The sequence below is a fragment of the Rhipicephalus sanguineus genome, chromosome 10 (genome assembly GCF_013339695.2).
Source record: "Rhipicephalus sanguineus isolate Rsan-2018 chromosome 10, BIME_Rsan_1.4, whole genome shotgun sequence".
Classification (NCBI taxonomy): Eukaryota; Metazoa; Arthropoda; class Arachnida; order Ixodida; family Ixodidae; genus Rhipicephalus; species Rhipicephalus sanguineus.
This window is the reverse complement of record NC_051185.1, coordinates 5,837,169-5,852,649: the sequence shown is the minus strand read 5'-3', so window position 1 is coordinate 5,852,649 and position 15,481 is coordinate 5,837,169. Positions and strand designations below refer to the sequence as shown.

Genomic DNA, 15,481 nt, shown 5'->3' with positions numbered 1-15,481 from the left:
AGAACGTAACTGCGTCTAGGTTCCCTCGGCGACGCCAGCGCGTCCAGTGTCCCTGGCTGGTATCGAGACGCTTTAACCATGACCCCCGATATCGCGCGCAATTTCGGAGTAAGCGCTAGTGAATGTCGATCGTGACGCATTACTTCTTTTTACCTCTCACAGACGGCGACACCGCCCCGCCTACCTACACCGCCAACAGAGGATATGTGAAAGATATAAGGCGCATTCGTGGAGTGTCCGTCATCTGCGAAGTTGGCTTAGTCGGTTGAGCGTCGGGCGCTTACCGTCGCGGCCGCAAAGTCATGGGTTCGGTTCCCAGCGGCAGATCGTTTTCTTAGTTTTTTCTTTCTCACCCGTTGGCGTCCATTTTATCAACGTCATAACCGTGACGGAAGCACTTGGTGGACCCCGGCATAAAACACTTTCGTGTTAAAACCACGTTAGGTGCCCAAAGCACTAGTAGGAGGGCGGGAGATGGTCAATAAATCGACTGAGAAGAAAAAGAAGATGGCTTTCGCCTTCTAGTCGTCTTAGGCGAATGCACAACGGACCCTGTGAGTTTTTAGCATTAGGTGTACTCAGAAAGTGTCGGCCTTCGAACTCGTGTATAGCAAGGCTGAAGATGACGCAAACACAGATACTTCCAGTAAAGCAGGCGCACGCTTCCGGGTAAACCAGTGCAAGTCACGTTATCAGCCTCGATTTGCGCGTTCTCGTTCACGGTAGCAGTGATAGAAGCAAAACACAGCGGTACTGAGACGACGAAGCGCAAACTACACAGCGGACAAACACTTTCGATGTGTGCCGACTTCTTGGCGCAGCAACGTGCGCTGTGATCAGGTTAGTCCGACAAACCGTAAGGTTACCTGGGTTATCGAACGAACGAAGACCATGCTGCGAGAGTTCCAAGTTGTGTAATGTTTCCCTATGCGCATGTCTTTAAATATGTTCACTCGGCGTACCTGTTTGATGCGTTGCCGCATTTTGTGTTTGTGTTTGCCCACCAGCTTGGTCCTCGCGCATGTTTCGTCGAGGGAGCACGTGTGTTTGTGTATGGGTAAATAGGTAGGTGCGTGGGTGGTTGCGTGTTTTTGTGTTTATGAACTTGTGTTCGCGTGTGTACAAACGGGGTGTATATTATAGCGTGTCTCTGGAGTAAGGGTACATGTGTCTGTGGCTTGGTTCCAGCATTTGTTTAGGCATTGAGCGTATGGTTTCGATAAAACTTCTAGGTACTGCGTTAGATGCCGCTTGTTGCTGGGAACTAGCACTCACTCTTGGTGGGTCACATTTAGTAGAACAAAAGAAATAGAAAAGAAGATTGCACGTTGTTTTCACTTTTTCTGCTGAGATAGCGCCGGGCCTGTGTGATTGCGGTATGTAGCACCTCGGCTACCCCATTTCTTTTCGTTCTGCAGCAAACAAGAAAAAAGTACAAGTTAAGAAATCAAATAGCAAACTGTTCCTTGTGTTACTACCGCATGTATTTGTTTAGCAGCAATATTAAGCTTACAAACAGCAACGGAAGGGGAAAAAAACTAGATAGCTTATGAAGTAGGCCGTGCTCACATCGTTGGCATTCCGTCCTGCGCGAGCACCATGCAACTCGACAAGGCGACGACTCTAGAGCCGCGATGCAGGCGAGCGATAGAAACTTGGCATTCGTGGTGCGCTCGAAAGGAATGTTGCAATCGAACGTGCCCGCTGCGCCTCTCTTTCGTGAACATTCCACATTTTTAAAATTTTCAACCGTACCTCTCGAATGGCGATAAACGTGCATTCGGGTTTTCCCTAACTTGAGCTGACTCCTGGCTTAAGAGCGTATACATTGAGAACAATGGATATTTCATAGATCTCTACCGATAGATAGCTGATACCTAAGTTCAAGAGACAACACAGTGGGAAATATAGATATCTGATAGATGCTTATATATAGATAGCTGATACCTAAACTGAGGAGAGTATACAGTGGGAACGAGAGTTATACTTTCACTCCTTATTTCAATCGATCAATTACTTATCTCCGAAACAGTTCGGGGTCCCTCAGGTGAAATGCGGTAACAAACTTGAAACTGCCTGAAAGCCCACGTGCATGGCAGAGATGAAAAAATTCTTGCACATCAAATGTCGCAGGAGTCAGCGTTTTGACAAGTGCACTTGCCTGTCTTCGTCGAGCTGCTAAGGACGACGACGACGACGATGATGATGATGATGATGATGATGATGATGATGATGATGATGATGCCGGCGGATCTAGCCTTGCGAGATTTGCAGGCAATTGCCCCACCCGGTTTCCTCCTTTCAGGTTATGTTTAAATAATGTCCTTTTTTTTTAAGCGAAGCTCAGGCAGGCTACCAAGAAGGCGTGCGCAGCGCGACGCAACTGTGCACGTGCCGGTGGCCTATGAGCTATCCAGCATACGGTGTTGTGCCGGGCCCCCATATCACTACACCACACCCCAACGTAGGTGTCACTCATCACCAGTGACATGCGAGGTCTGTAGCGTTTACAAACTTCCAATGTAGCCGCGACAAGGCTTCCTTCAAGAAAAGCCAATTTGTTGAAACGTCCGCTCCAGCGACATTTCACGCTCAAGGATTTTTTTCATCTCTTGAAGTTCCCATCTTCCCCTGAACTTCTGCTTTGTTCGATTACTTACTTGGCAGTACTTCTAGTCCAGACGGGCAAAATCTAATGCATTTCATAAAATCACTGTTAATAAATATGCTCCTGCTTTGAAAAGTTTATGTCGAAACATTACGGCCTTTTGTCGCCTGTTCACGAAGCATCGCTGGAACATTTAGCGTCAGTTTATGCATCGAATTTCATTGAAATGTCGAGAAGCACAACAAGCCTCAAGCGTGAGAAGGAGAGGGAGAGAGAGAGAAAGGAAAGGCAGGGAGGTTAACCAGAGGAAGCCACCCGCTGGCTACAATGTACTTGACAAGGGAAAAGAGGCTGTGAAAGAATGGAATAAAAGTCTATCACTAAACTAACAAGTCATGACGACAACACTGTCCAAGTACTACACGCCAACATTGTCGGTGAACAGTCACAACGTGTCCTTCTGTCCGGCTTCAGGTCGGTATTTTATACAGTAAATAAATAAATAAATATCTTCATCGCAGAGGGGTCATTGGAGAATGCCCTCGGCCATGTCACGTGGACTAGCAAAGCCGCCGGGGTTATAACCGCAGTGAGTTCTTTTTGACGCGTCACGAAGATCGATAAAGGGGTACTCAGAAGTGCGGGCTGTTCAAAAGATTTAGCCGGTTGAAAAAAATTGAATTGAGATCCTTTCCGGTCATAGATTGACCAGTGAACTCTACTCTGTGCTCGAAAAGGAAAAAGCATTTGCGATCGTTGAGAAAAAAATATTGAAATAAACAGCTTAAACGTTGTCGTCACTTCCATTCATTGAATCGTTCGACCAGCCTCATAATAGCCTCTTCAATAGGTTTCCGGCGAACACAAAATGTCTTCTCTCAAAGCTGGGTCGATTCAGCCAGTTGTATGGGGAGACGACAGCCTTTATGGGAAAGAAAGAGCTCACCAGAACAAAATAGGATAAACTTTAGCGTCGTCGATTGCGCAGGGAGCCGTCTGAGGGTACATTTGGCTTCCATCAGCTGTAAAAGCGAGCTTCAAAACAGAAAGAATGAGCACCACTCTTTTGAAGAAGCATTGCCCCAGCTTCAGGCTATCTCCTAAAGGAGCGCTCGACTTTTTGCTTCTTGGCAAACTCGGCTTAAGTGCGAAAAGCAAACACTATAAAGATCGTGGAGGCGACAAAATATCCGCAGTGGCTCCCGTAGGCGCATTAAAGTTGAACCGGGTGCCCATTCGTCACCGGTCAGTCGTTTGCGAGTTTGCTGAATCTTGCGAATTTGGCGCAGAAAATTCACAGGCACATGGATGGTCATGAGTTTTTAGCACTTTTACTAGAAATTATTCTTTCAGTCCACAAATATTAATCGGGTTTCGTGTATCGCTGTGCTTGTCGGCGCATAGCCGTCGATGAAAGTGGTGCAAGAATTAAAGAAAAGATGAAAGGGAGTGGACATGAAGAGCGCCAAAAGGTCGTTGTCGTAACACTGCTCACTTTCTATGCTGCCTTTCATGTTTTCCTTGCCCATTGCGCCACTATAATCCATTCTTTAAATAAGTTTTGCCGAGCGTTTCAAAAGAAGTGATTCACACTCGGCTGGATGCATAAATTTCAACTCTTATACTGCATGAAACAAGGAAATGAGGACCGTGTTCTCTGCACAATCAGCTTAGTGCAGAAGAACACCTGTGTGTGCGTGTGCGTGCGTGCGTGCGTGCGTGCGTGCGTGTGTGTGTGTGTGTGTGTGTGTGTGTGTGTGTGTGTGTGTGTGTGTGTGTGTGTGTGTGTGTGTGTGTGTGTGTGTGTGTGTGTGTGTGTGTGTGTGTGTGTGTGTGTGTGTGTGTGTGTGTGTGTGTGTGTGTGTGTGTGTACGGGAAGCACTGAACTGTTGTGGGGAAATAGGTGCAAGAAAGAGGGTGTAAAGAGAGAGAGAGAGAGAGAGAGAAAAAAAAGGAAGAAAGCACACAAACACACAGAAAAAAAAGAACAACACGCGATGCATTCAATATTTAGTAAATTGCGGGAGGTCTCTAATGATCTGCACGACAGAGCATTCTCATCTTCTTTCGCCCATCTCGTCTGCGATTCCACATTTAACATAGGACTCTTATGACATATTATTCCTCAACCTCTTGAATATTGACAGTTCCTCCTGTGATCTTTCGTTTTTGTCGTGGCTGTGATTTCATTATTTAGCGACGTTGCTATTTTGTTTGCTGCTCTCGTTACCGCCCTTGACTAGACACTGTGTCCATAAATTGTGCTACTGACTTGGCAAGTGCATCATTGTGCCTAGATACGCGGGTTTTCTTTTCGATAGTGGCTTCTTTTCCGTAGTGACGCGTGACATTCTAAAAAGCGTACTAGATAAATAAACCTTCATTTTGCAGTTTGGCACTAGTCCCGTACGTTCGCGTTTTTTCTTAGTGTCGTCTCCTGAGCTGGTTAACATGGCAGTATCTCCGGAGAAGCAACATTTCGGACGAAATGTTGCTTTTTCTGAAGAACAGTAGAAAACAGCGCTAAAAGACGGAACCAAGGAAAGACACAAACCACGAGGCTGACTAACAACCAAGTGTGTTTTAGATGCGAAGTAGCTTATGGCGGGGGCTTTGCCCCTCCCTCCCACCTTCCCGCGGCGTCCATCCCCCACTGCGCATGCGCGTTCCTTCCCCCTCTCTCCTCTAGGAATCCTCTACTCTACGGAGCGGCGTGCACGACCGGTGGTGCGACAGCTGCATACTCCGCTGGGGACGCCGCGGTATTTCCGCATTATGAAAACGACGGACGCGCGCGCCTCATTCTCTCTCTTGTGCAGCGCCGCCATGAGCGCTCGGGCCGCTGCCGCGAAACGGGAGTGGCGACGTGGCGATCCCGAACATCGGGCTCGCGAAGCCGAAAGGAAACGGGAACGGCGGCAAGCGGACCCTGAGCTCCGGGCTCGGGAAGCTGAATCAAAACGTCGAGCGCCGGATCTCGAGGCGGCGCGGCAACGCGAAGCCGAATCGAAACGTCATCGTCGAGCGGCGCTGCTTCGCATCCACACATGGTTCCCTTTAGCGGGAGATGGTGTAATTTTTATTCTTGCAGTGCGCATATATATACTCCACCACAATCTCAAGGAAACAGAAAAGCAAAAAAAATTATGATTAGCCTGCGCAGAGGGCAAAAAATGCTCAATCGGACAGAAAAGTTAACCCTTTCGGAAGGAGGGAGATCGAGGGGAGGCTGACACATGCCTCCCCGCAATTATAGATATAATACGCTTCAGAAATGACACGCGCGCGTTCATCATGGTTTTTTGACAGGAAAATCGATTCTTTAAAAGATGGCTCGCAACCACATTCATTACAGTGGAGAGACAGTTGACTATCTCTGGCTTGTTTACGGACGTTGTTTACATGCTCGCATATGCGCTCATTAGCGCACCGCCCGTTTGACCAACATAGTAAAGCCCGCAAGAAGGAGGCATCTTATACACAACACTGTCCCAACATTCAACATACTTCTGGCGATGCTTCTTCTACATCTTTTCGTCTTGATCTCTCAATTTACTTGCTGACACAGGCTACCAAGCTGATTTCTCGCAGAAAACAACAACCTAACGCCTGCCCTGCTGACAACTTTCTTAAGATTATGTGCCACCTTGTGCACATAAGGAATGACCACTACTATTTGCTGCGGGTGTGTCATTGACTGAACAGCTGATGAACACTTGCATTTAAAACCAGATAGGCTTTCTGCGATGCTGGTCAAAAGCGTTCTTGGGAAACCTGCAAGCTTCAGACGTGCTACTTGAGAACAAAACTCGCTTCAACTTTGTGGTCACAGGGCCTCCCAAGCGCCGCCTTCATGCAAGCCCTAGCAATGCCGCGCTTGACAATTTTTGAATGCGCAGAAGAAAAAAGGAGAAGGCTCTTTTGAGACCTAGGCGCATAACCCCAACATACATGGTGGCTGTTTGAGAACGAGAGTTCCAAGTCCAAGAAGCGTAACCTATTGTCCGACGGGTTCTCTGTGGTCAATTCAAATGGACTTAATTCCGCGAGGAACACGTCGAAAATTTCCGCAGCAGGCTGCACGTCACGAGAGTTAGTGCTACAAAAACAACATGGCTGATCCCTCTAGTCATAGGAATCGGTATAACACGAAAGTGAAACGTGTCTTCACTGACGTAGTTGAGCGTTTGTTGTGCATTCTTTCGCCCCAAGGGCGAAGGAATGAATGCTATAGCAACAAGTTGTAATGTCACGCGAAGAACGGCAAGCAGCTCGAGACTTGCAACGCGCCGCTCAAGCAGAAAGGACGCACGGAACGAACATACACAGGATAAGAGCGAACTGTTACATTTGTAACTTATTTCTGCGTGAGCACCGCGCTCCTTTCGCAAAAGCGGCCGCTGCAGTGGGCCAAGTGACCTTCGTGCTCTCAACGCAACACGTACGAACCACGGCGATCACGAGATAAGCGCACGCGCGAGCGACCACACCCTGTAGAGGCAGGCGCTCGTCGCAGCGGCGGCGACTTTTAAAGCGCGCTCTTCGAGCCCTTCGCGCCATCTCGCTACTGATAACGAAAACACGCTGTAAAACGGATCTCTGAGCATCACCACCGGCAAATGGTGTATATAAATAGCTCTCCGTTAGCTTCTCGTAGAGCGTGCCGGCCGCGGCCGAATCGTTTCGCGCTGCGGAGCGAGGGGTCGTAAGTTCGATTCCCGGTGACAGAACTTTTTCTTCTGGTTTTTTTTTTCTTTACCCACTGTTAGTCTTTATATTTTACAAAGTCATATCCGTGACGGAAATACGTCAGTGGAGCCGTGGTGGACCCCGGCATAAAACACTTTCGTGTTTAAAAAATCTACTGTTAATCATGAACGAACCAGCCCAAATGCGTACCCTACTGCAGTTCATTTCTTCGGAAGGTTTCCAGTGCGGCGACAGCCCGTGGTGTCTCCTGAGGCACCCTACAGCAGAAGGTGGGCTTATCCATGGGAGCTGTCGTCTCAAGCCTTTGAAACCGAGATCCCATACGACCATTGAACCAGCTAGCATTACCGACACCGATGTGAAACGTGGTCCTGTTGGTAAGCGATCAGCGATTCTTCGACTTTGTGGCAGGCGAACATTGATCAAACGGGCGCGGTAGCCCGCCGTTGCGCGCGCGTTATCTCGACGGAGATAAGCAGACGGCTCGCACCTTGTAGTACGTACAGAACGGTCCACTGTTAAAGGGAACACTCCAATGAGCACCTTTCATTTTGCTGGCCCTCTAACAGCACGTGGGCAGAGAAACATTGCTCATGCACTGCACGAGTCTGTCAAAAAGAGGCAGAACTGTCAACCACCAGTAGTTTTACGGAAATCTTAGCCACTATGTTTTTGCAAGAGAGTGAAATCCAAACATGCCCCGCACACAAGTGTTCCCTTTAACAGTGGACCCGTCTGTACATGCTGTGCTCCGACCGTTTAATTTGCATTGGAGTGACCGACAGCACGAAGGTCGCTTTGCTTGCTGGAGTGGCCGTATTCTTTTACGCCACCGTTTTATACATGGCTTGCACGTGACGTCACATCCGGCCGCGCCGCTGGGTCCGCAGCATGCTGGAGCACCACGCGCGCCGCTTTTGCTGCCCCTACGTTGGCTAAACGCGTGTTGTGCTGTTGCTGTCCGTTTTCAACGCGAATGCCACCGCTCCTCGTGAGATATGCCGAATGATCACAATAGGTCTGCCTTTAACGAGGCGTATTACGCAGGATTGATCGGGCCGGCCCGTGTTCGTTATCAAGAAAAAATCACAGCATATCCACGGAGTGAATGATGATGAGTGGGCGAAGCTGCGGAGGTTCATCGGTAAACCGCGAATCTTGCGTGAATTCTGCCCAGTACATCATCACCGACGTGAGATCGGGCGCGTTTATACTAAAGGTTCGATGAGTTATGACGACTTGCAGCGCACTTTAATTTTGCATGTACGCTGTGAATTTTCATTGTTTAGAAAACCATTGCTTAGAAAACATCTGGCGTCTTTCGTTAAGCAGCTGGCGTCTTTTCGTTTTGCTTTAGAAACATCTGGCGTTCTTTCGTTTTGCTTTTACAAAACATCTGGCGTATTTTGTTGGTTTATTTCATCAATCAACGGCGTTTTGAACAAAATTTTTATTGTTTAATCACGCACAGGAGAAATCTCACCAGGCACTACCTTGGAGGTAAAGAATGGCTGCTAATGGGAATGAGAGACAAGAAGTCGGCTTTTAGCTAACGCTGCGAATTTTTTATTGTTCAACAACGCACAGGAAAAATCTCCCACCGGCACCACCTTGCAGGTCAGAGCGTAAGACTGGTTACATACTACGCTACGAGGGACGAACGGGTGCCGCTATATGGAGCTTCGCCCCTAAAAATAGAACTGTGCGACGATGTGGACCCTTACACGCTGCGACCGGGAGTGGATACGACGATGGACGTCAGCGCTTTCCCCGAGGTCTCGCACGAAGACATTGTTAACTACTTGGTGTTTTCTTCAAGCTTCGCGACACTGGAGGAAATCAAGGCCTATAAATCGCTTGAATCGCACAACTATTTTACAAGCGGTTGGGTGAAGACACAAGGAGAAAAGGTGCTGCTGCTAGGAGAGGTAAGCTGGAGCCCTGTTTTCAGCCTTGCATTTTGTGTAGAAAATTCAGTCATTAATCCCTGGTTAGTCGTGGTGCGCGCAGGAGAGACGCGGCATTTGGGCTCGATGCAGAGATGAAACGAACCGACTGCTCATTTAACAGTCGCGCATAAGCAGAGTTCACGTTTTGTGTTTTTAAAAATCTTCAAGCAGCTTGCGCGAATGTTTTGTGGCTTGATTGTTATGGTTTAATTGGAAATCTCTTCATGTGTACGTTATGTGTTAATCTCAACAATATAATTTTTCCTTGATTTGCTTTTCAGGTGAACCACTCACAACGACTGGGCGAACGACCACTGAAAGTGTGGATCCGTTGTAAATCCAGTGGTGTCGTGCTGACTGCGCATTGCACGTGTATGGCTGGTGCGGGAAAAGCCTGCTCACATATCGGTGCTTGTTTGTTTGCTGTTGACACTGGCGTGAGGATGAGGAACTCTATTAGCTGCACTCAAAAACACATTTGGCTTCCTACTTATGTGGAAAAGGTCCAGTTCAAAAAGTTGAAACAGATTGATTTTACATCTGCCAATGAAAAAAAAAACGGCAGCTTGATGATATGATAGAGAGCCCCCCCGCAAACAAGAAACATATAAAAGAGAGATTTCATGTGCCACCAGTCTCACAAGCAGAGATGGAACACCTATGCAGTGTCTTCAAGAAAAGTGGTGTTGTTCCTGTAATTTTTTCCCTGCTGCCTGGCCATTCCTCTGCCTTCAAGGAACCAGTACCCAAACAGGAAGCACATCTTCGAAATTTGTAGACAGATGATGCTTTGGCAGATGGCCTCAACACCCTTGTTGACAAGGCCAACCAGTTTATGAGCACATTTCACGTCACTGACGAAACAGTGATGTTGATTGAATCGAAGACAAAAAACCAGAACAATTCACCTGACTGGTACCTTTACCGAGCTGGCAGAGTGACAGCATCTCATATGAAAAGTGTGTGCCGAACAGCTCTAGATAATCCTAGCCCATCATTACTGAAATCAATATGTTACCCAGAAAAATCGCTGAAGACGCCTGCCATTGCCTGGGGTTTGGAGCATGAACGTGATGCCCTGAAGACCTATGAAGACCATCACAAGCGAAAGCATGTTGATTTCAATTGCACCAGATCTGGTCTTCACCTCAGTGTTTCATATCCATTTGCTGGAGCAACACCGGATGCACTAATTTCATGCTCATGCTGTGGTAAAGGTGTAGCCGAAGTGAAATGCCCTTACTTGTTACGCAATGCCACCTCTTTAAGCGAGGCTAAGTCATGTTTGACATACATTAATGGAGCTCTGCAGCTTCCCAAGCAACACGAGTATTACTACCAAGTTCAAACCCAGATGACCGTATGCAAGGTTGACTACTGCGACTTCATTGTCTGGGCCCCGAACCTCTCCTATGTGCAAAGAATTAAGAGAGACGAACATTTCCGCAATGAGATGTTTGCCACTGCAAGGGAATTTTTCGTAAGAGCAATTCTTTCCGAGCTTTTCAGCAAGTTTTTCACACGGCAGATGAAAACCCCAGGAAAGGCATTGGCACAAACAAGCACTTACTGCTTCTGTCAAGGACCTGAGACGGGGAAAATGATTGCATGCGACAACCCGTCGTGCACATACAAATGGTTTCATTTTTCATGTGTAGGAATCACACGGGCACCATCAAAGGCGAAGTGGCATTGTCCACAATGCAAGCAAGATAAAGAAAACTAGTCTGCTCGAGATTCATGTGTTCTGTTCGATTAATTTCTTGAATAACCAGTAATCCATGCTGTTACTAAATAAATAAACAAGCTCCAAAACAAGCATATTTTATTTACTGAGGCATTTTGCTGTTTTACAAACATCAGCATTATTGAGAACTAACATACACCAACAGAACTAACAGACACAATGAGAACTAACAGCACGGCACTTATGAGATTGTAGCAGAACGTACCAATGCTCATCTTGGTCAAACTGTGTGATGGTCGTAAGGAAAGAACAGAGGCAAGCAAACAGACTGCGCTTGTTTATCTCACTTCATCTGTGTCCCGTCCCACCGTGAAGTTTGACCTAGATGAACCCTTACCAACTTTCTACACTGTTACACATCATAATGTAGCCAGATTCATTACAAACGTTCCACCTCCAGCACACATGTTGGTAGAAATGAAATAAAAAGTTCAAATGACAAATGCATGAAAACAAACAGCAGTATTTAATAGCAGTTCAACCTTGTTATAATGAACACTGATATAGCAAATTATCGTTGATAGCAAAATGAATAGGAACTCTGGTTGGTCACGCTTCATTTCAGTGACGTTTATTCCTTTTATTGTGCAATAGAAAACACGAAAGCTGCCGCAAAATTGGCTACAATGCAGAAATATTTTGTCCATGGGACACTCACAGCTCAAAAGATAGCATAAACAGAAAAATAAATATTGAAAGACAATGAACGACCACTATTCACACTCATCACTTAAATCTGAATTTATGGTCCTTATGCTAGTTCATTTTAACGAGGTTTTACTGTGCGAGCTGACGCATGTGAAGTCATCACACATTAATGAGGCTATGAGGCAGGTGAAGCCACTTCATGATTGGCTTCCTTTAACTCTGCTACAATTGACGGGCACAGGTTAGACAAAGCACAGCATACAGTGACGATTCTATCGAGTGGTGGTGCATCATCACCTTCTCGGCGGGCAACATATTCAATGGGAAGAGTGCCTTTCATGATTGTAAATTTATTCCTTATAAGTCCAATAACTCGCTCTACATGATTGCGCACGTTTGCAAGTTTCCTAGTGCTCATGATTTCTTCTGCCGACAGTTGTTTCTTGCCTTTGGTATAGGCTGGAACATGCAAGCGCGCGCAGTAGAAGCCAACACTCTCTGAGATATTGAAGCCTCTGTCGGCAAGCACAACATCCCCAGGACGTAAGTTGTCAAGCATGCCGGAATGTTCTGTTATGTGCTTGTCACTGCAGCGCCCTCCCCAACCCTCTGAAATAAAGGTAACGGCACCTTGAGGAACAATGCCAATGAGAAACTTAGCAGTATTGCTCTGTTTGTACTGCGACCATGTCTCACTTCTAAACTGCAGAGATGGTCGCTCTATTTTTATTTCAAAACAATCAATCACTGTGGCAACATTTGCTCCAAAGGAGTCGAAGAAAGCCTGTGGCATTGTCTTCTGCAGTAAAACTCTGTCTGGCCACGAAATGTATGGCTTCAGCCGACAATATGTAACATACAACCACTTATCAAAAATGCGCGACGCTGTCGCTTCTGAAACTCCAAATCTGAAGCCGAGATCAGTGTTGTGCAAATTCAGTTTCAACTTCATTAGGAAGAGAATGAACTCTTGAAACTTTGATAGAACGTTGTTTGCACCGTGTGGAACATAGCACTCCACAACACTAAATATGCCATACAGAATATCGAAGCTTGCCATCCCTGTGTAGTACATGACCTTGGACTTACTCTCTCTGAATGCAGCTTCCGTCCACTCCAACTTGTCAATGTATTCACGCAGGGCGTACAGGTTGTCATTTAGCATAGTGCACTGTAGCTCCAATGCTGCAACGTCTGCCATGGACATTTCTGCCTGTACAGCAACTCCTGAAATTGACAACGCAAACCTAAGCATCAAAGCTGAACGGCTCACTGGCATTTCATGACAGCGATGTAAACAAACCAAACAAAAATGCTTAGTGAATGATATCTACCTTTCAGGCTCAGTCTCTCCATACAAAGGTCAGGTCAGTCTCTCCATACAAAGTAATGGAGAGACTGACCTGATTCATTTTCGGCAGCCTGGATTTCACATTCAGCTTGCAGCAGTGGCGGGCTGTCTTCCGAGTGTGTGCCGTTGTCACCGTCATCGCAGCAGTTTTCAGGCGACGTTGCGGCGAATCCAGAAATTTTTGACGGTGCAGTGGTCCCCGCGTCGACCTCGGGAGTAGGTCGCTTGGTCCGTCGCCTTGCAGCATGCTCGTAGCGGGCAATGCCTTCACTTTTTCTTGTGTATCCGAGCAAAAGCGTTGGCGCCCAGTCCAGGTGCGTTTCTTGGTGGAGCCTGGCCGGTCTACCTGTAAATGCAAACAAATGTGACTCTAGCGCAGAATTAAGCGCGCCTCATGTAGTATAGCGAAGACTTACCTGTTACGAAGTGGGCGCCACATACTCGGATGGGAATCGCCCTTGAGATCGGCACGCTTGATACGCGCAAGCCATAGGCTGCGCCGCTTCGAGCTGAGTGCTTTTGTACGTGCGTCCTGCCATTTCACAGCCTTCGGAAGCCGGCTTGTGTTTGCAGAATCCTTCCTTGGGCAGCTTTTGCTTCGATTGCTGCATCCGACAACTGCGCAAATAGTCATTGCCGAGCATACGACTACCAGCGCACAGTACGGACGGACGGTCGTGTGGAGCTCCCGGGTGCTCCGCTATGCCGGAAAGCTGACCCAACGTTTGCGGAAGTGACGTCGGTGCAAGCCATGTATAGAGTTACGCCAGGTCGGATCGTAAAGGAGTTTGCTACCAACCTAACTACAGCATTCAAAATTGTTGCTATCGCATTCGTTGCGACGAAACTAACATTTTTCAGTCACGCGAATGCCGCAAACGAAGTGAGCGCATAGGTCGCGCCCCCTGAGTCACGTTATTTTTCGGTTTGTTGTATTTTTCCTACGGTTTCGTGACCACGCCGATTTTTCTCTTCTGATGAGGCATATAAGGCGTTCGCCTTTATGGAAGAACGACACCTTCAGAACAGCCGTTTTGAGCGTGCGCAGCAAGCCCCTCTAAACTTACGCTATAGTTTCGCTCTGCTCTTCGGTGCCCCGAATCCACTGACGTGGATGAATAGGTTTCGCCTCGACTCACCGCTTCTGCAGTCTAACGGAGCCTGAAAGCACGTGCATTGTTCGTATTTGGATGCAAATGCGTATGCCTGTACCAATCGATATTGATCCCAACCCGGGTCGCTAGAGGTAACGTTATTCGAGCCAGTGTCAAGATTGCATGTTACGGGCCAACGGACGTTGAACAAATATTTACATGCAGTTACACGCAGCACACAAATGCGCTTTTTCGTACCGCCCCTGGCCGTAAACTGCAGCTGCTGCCTCGCGCTTGCCATTAGAGCGCATTATCTACTGAACCGCGACGTTTCTTGCTAGAACTTTTTGAAGTGTTTGCTCATTCCGTAGATTCAGAAAATTTTTATCTCTGCAAGGACAAGACGTAAACAGGAACATAGCTGTACAAACAAACCGCTGACTAAAGCGAGAAAGGGGTATAACTCATGCAAGAACAAACATCACGGTAAGTTCACTGGTTGCATCTCTAATGTTATCTATACGAGATACCTCTTTGATACGGTCGGTCCTCCATAGGACAAAACCCCCGATGTTTCAATAAGCGGGCGAAGGATCACAAATGATCCATGCGAACCGGCACGGGCAGTAATCTTTCCTTGCACTGCAAGAGCTGCGAACATAAAAACTTTTTGCCTCGTCTGAAGAATACTAAACTGCTATCAAAGGCAAAGGCAAGAGCCGAAAGACAAGTGATCGAGTCGTTTCATGTCGTTAGAAGGAGTGACAGCTGCGTCAGGTCTCATGCTTTATCTCTGTCAAAGAAACAGCTAGAATTGTTAGGTGCGCACATCAGGTCACTCCCGCGCTCTTAATGTGCACACGTGTCCTGGCTATATTTTTGTCTATTTCATTCGGATTGGTTGTTCCTTATATTGCTGTTTTATTTGCTGAATCTATGAATCGACTAGCCCAACGACATGTCTTAACTCATTCCACAGTTTCGTGTTGTCGCCGTTTTCCCTAGACCTCCTCCCTCATGCATCAGCCCTCTACCAATCTCCTTTCTGATTAACAGAAGCGCACACGATGAGAGAGGGAGTGTTTGGTCACGTGACGTGAAGCGCAGTTTCCTGCAGCGCTTGCAGCCGCAAGATTGTGCAAGGCTGCTGCGAAGTAGCCGACGAGTTGGCTGTGGCATGGTTCTTTGCGTCCACATCGCGTTAACTAGAGGGTGTTTAGTATCGCGGTGTACGGTAGCGTATGCATGTACAGACGGCGAGCACACGATCCGAGAAGAGCCTACATTTAATTGAATTTGAATATCTATAAAACATATTTTGCTCTTATACATAGGTTTCTTCGAGAAACCGGACTGAATAACAAATTGTGACCG

The 15,481-nt window shown here is 47.1% G+C and overlaps 1 protein-coding gene across 1 annotated transcript; it reads right to left on the bottom strand.

Moving 5' to 3' along the window:
* Positions 1 to 5,758: 5,758 nt before the first annotated feature.
* On the bottom strand, positions 5,759 to 14,408 carry LOC125760122 (uncharacterized). Its single transcript, XM_049419829.1, has 4 exons — positions 14,366 to 14,408; positions 13,066 to 13,359; positions 12,110 to 12,889; positions 5,759 to 5,763 (listed from the first exon to the last, which is right to left on the bottom strand). Exons 1-4 carry the CDS (start codon positions 14,406 to 14,408, stop codon positions 5,759 to 5,761), a joined length of 1,122 nt encoding a protein of 373 aa, XP_049275786.1.
* Positions 14,409 to 15,481: the final 1,073 nt, after the last annotated feature.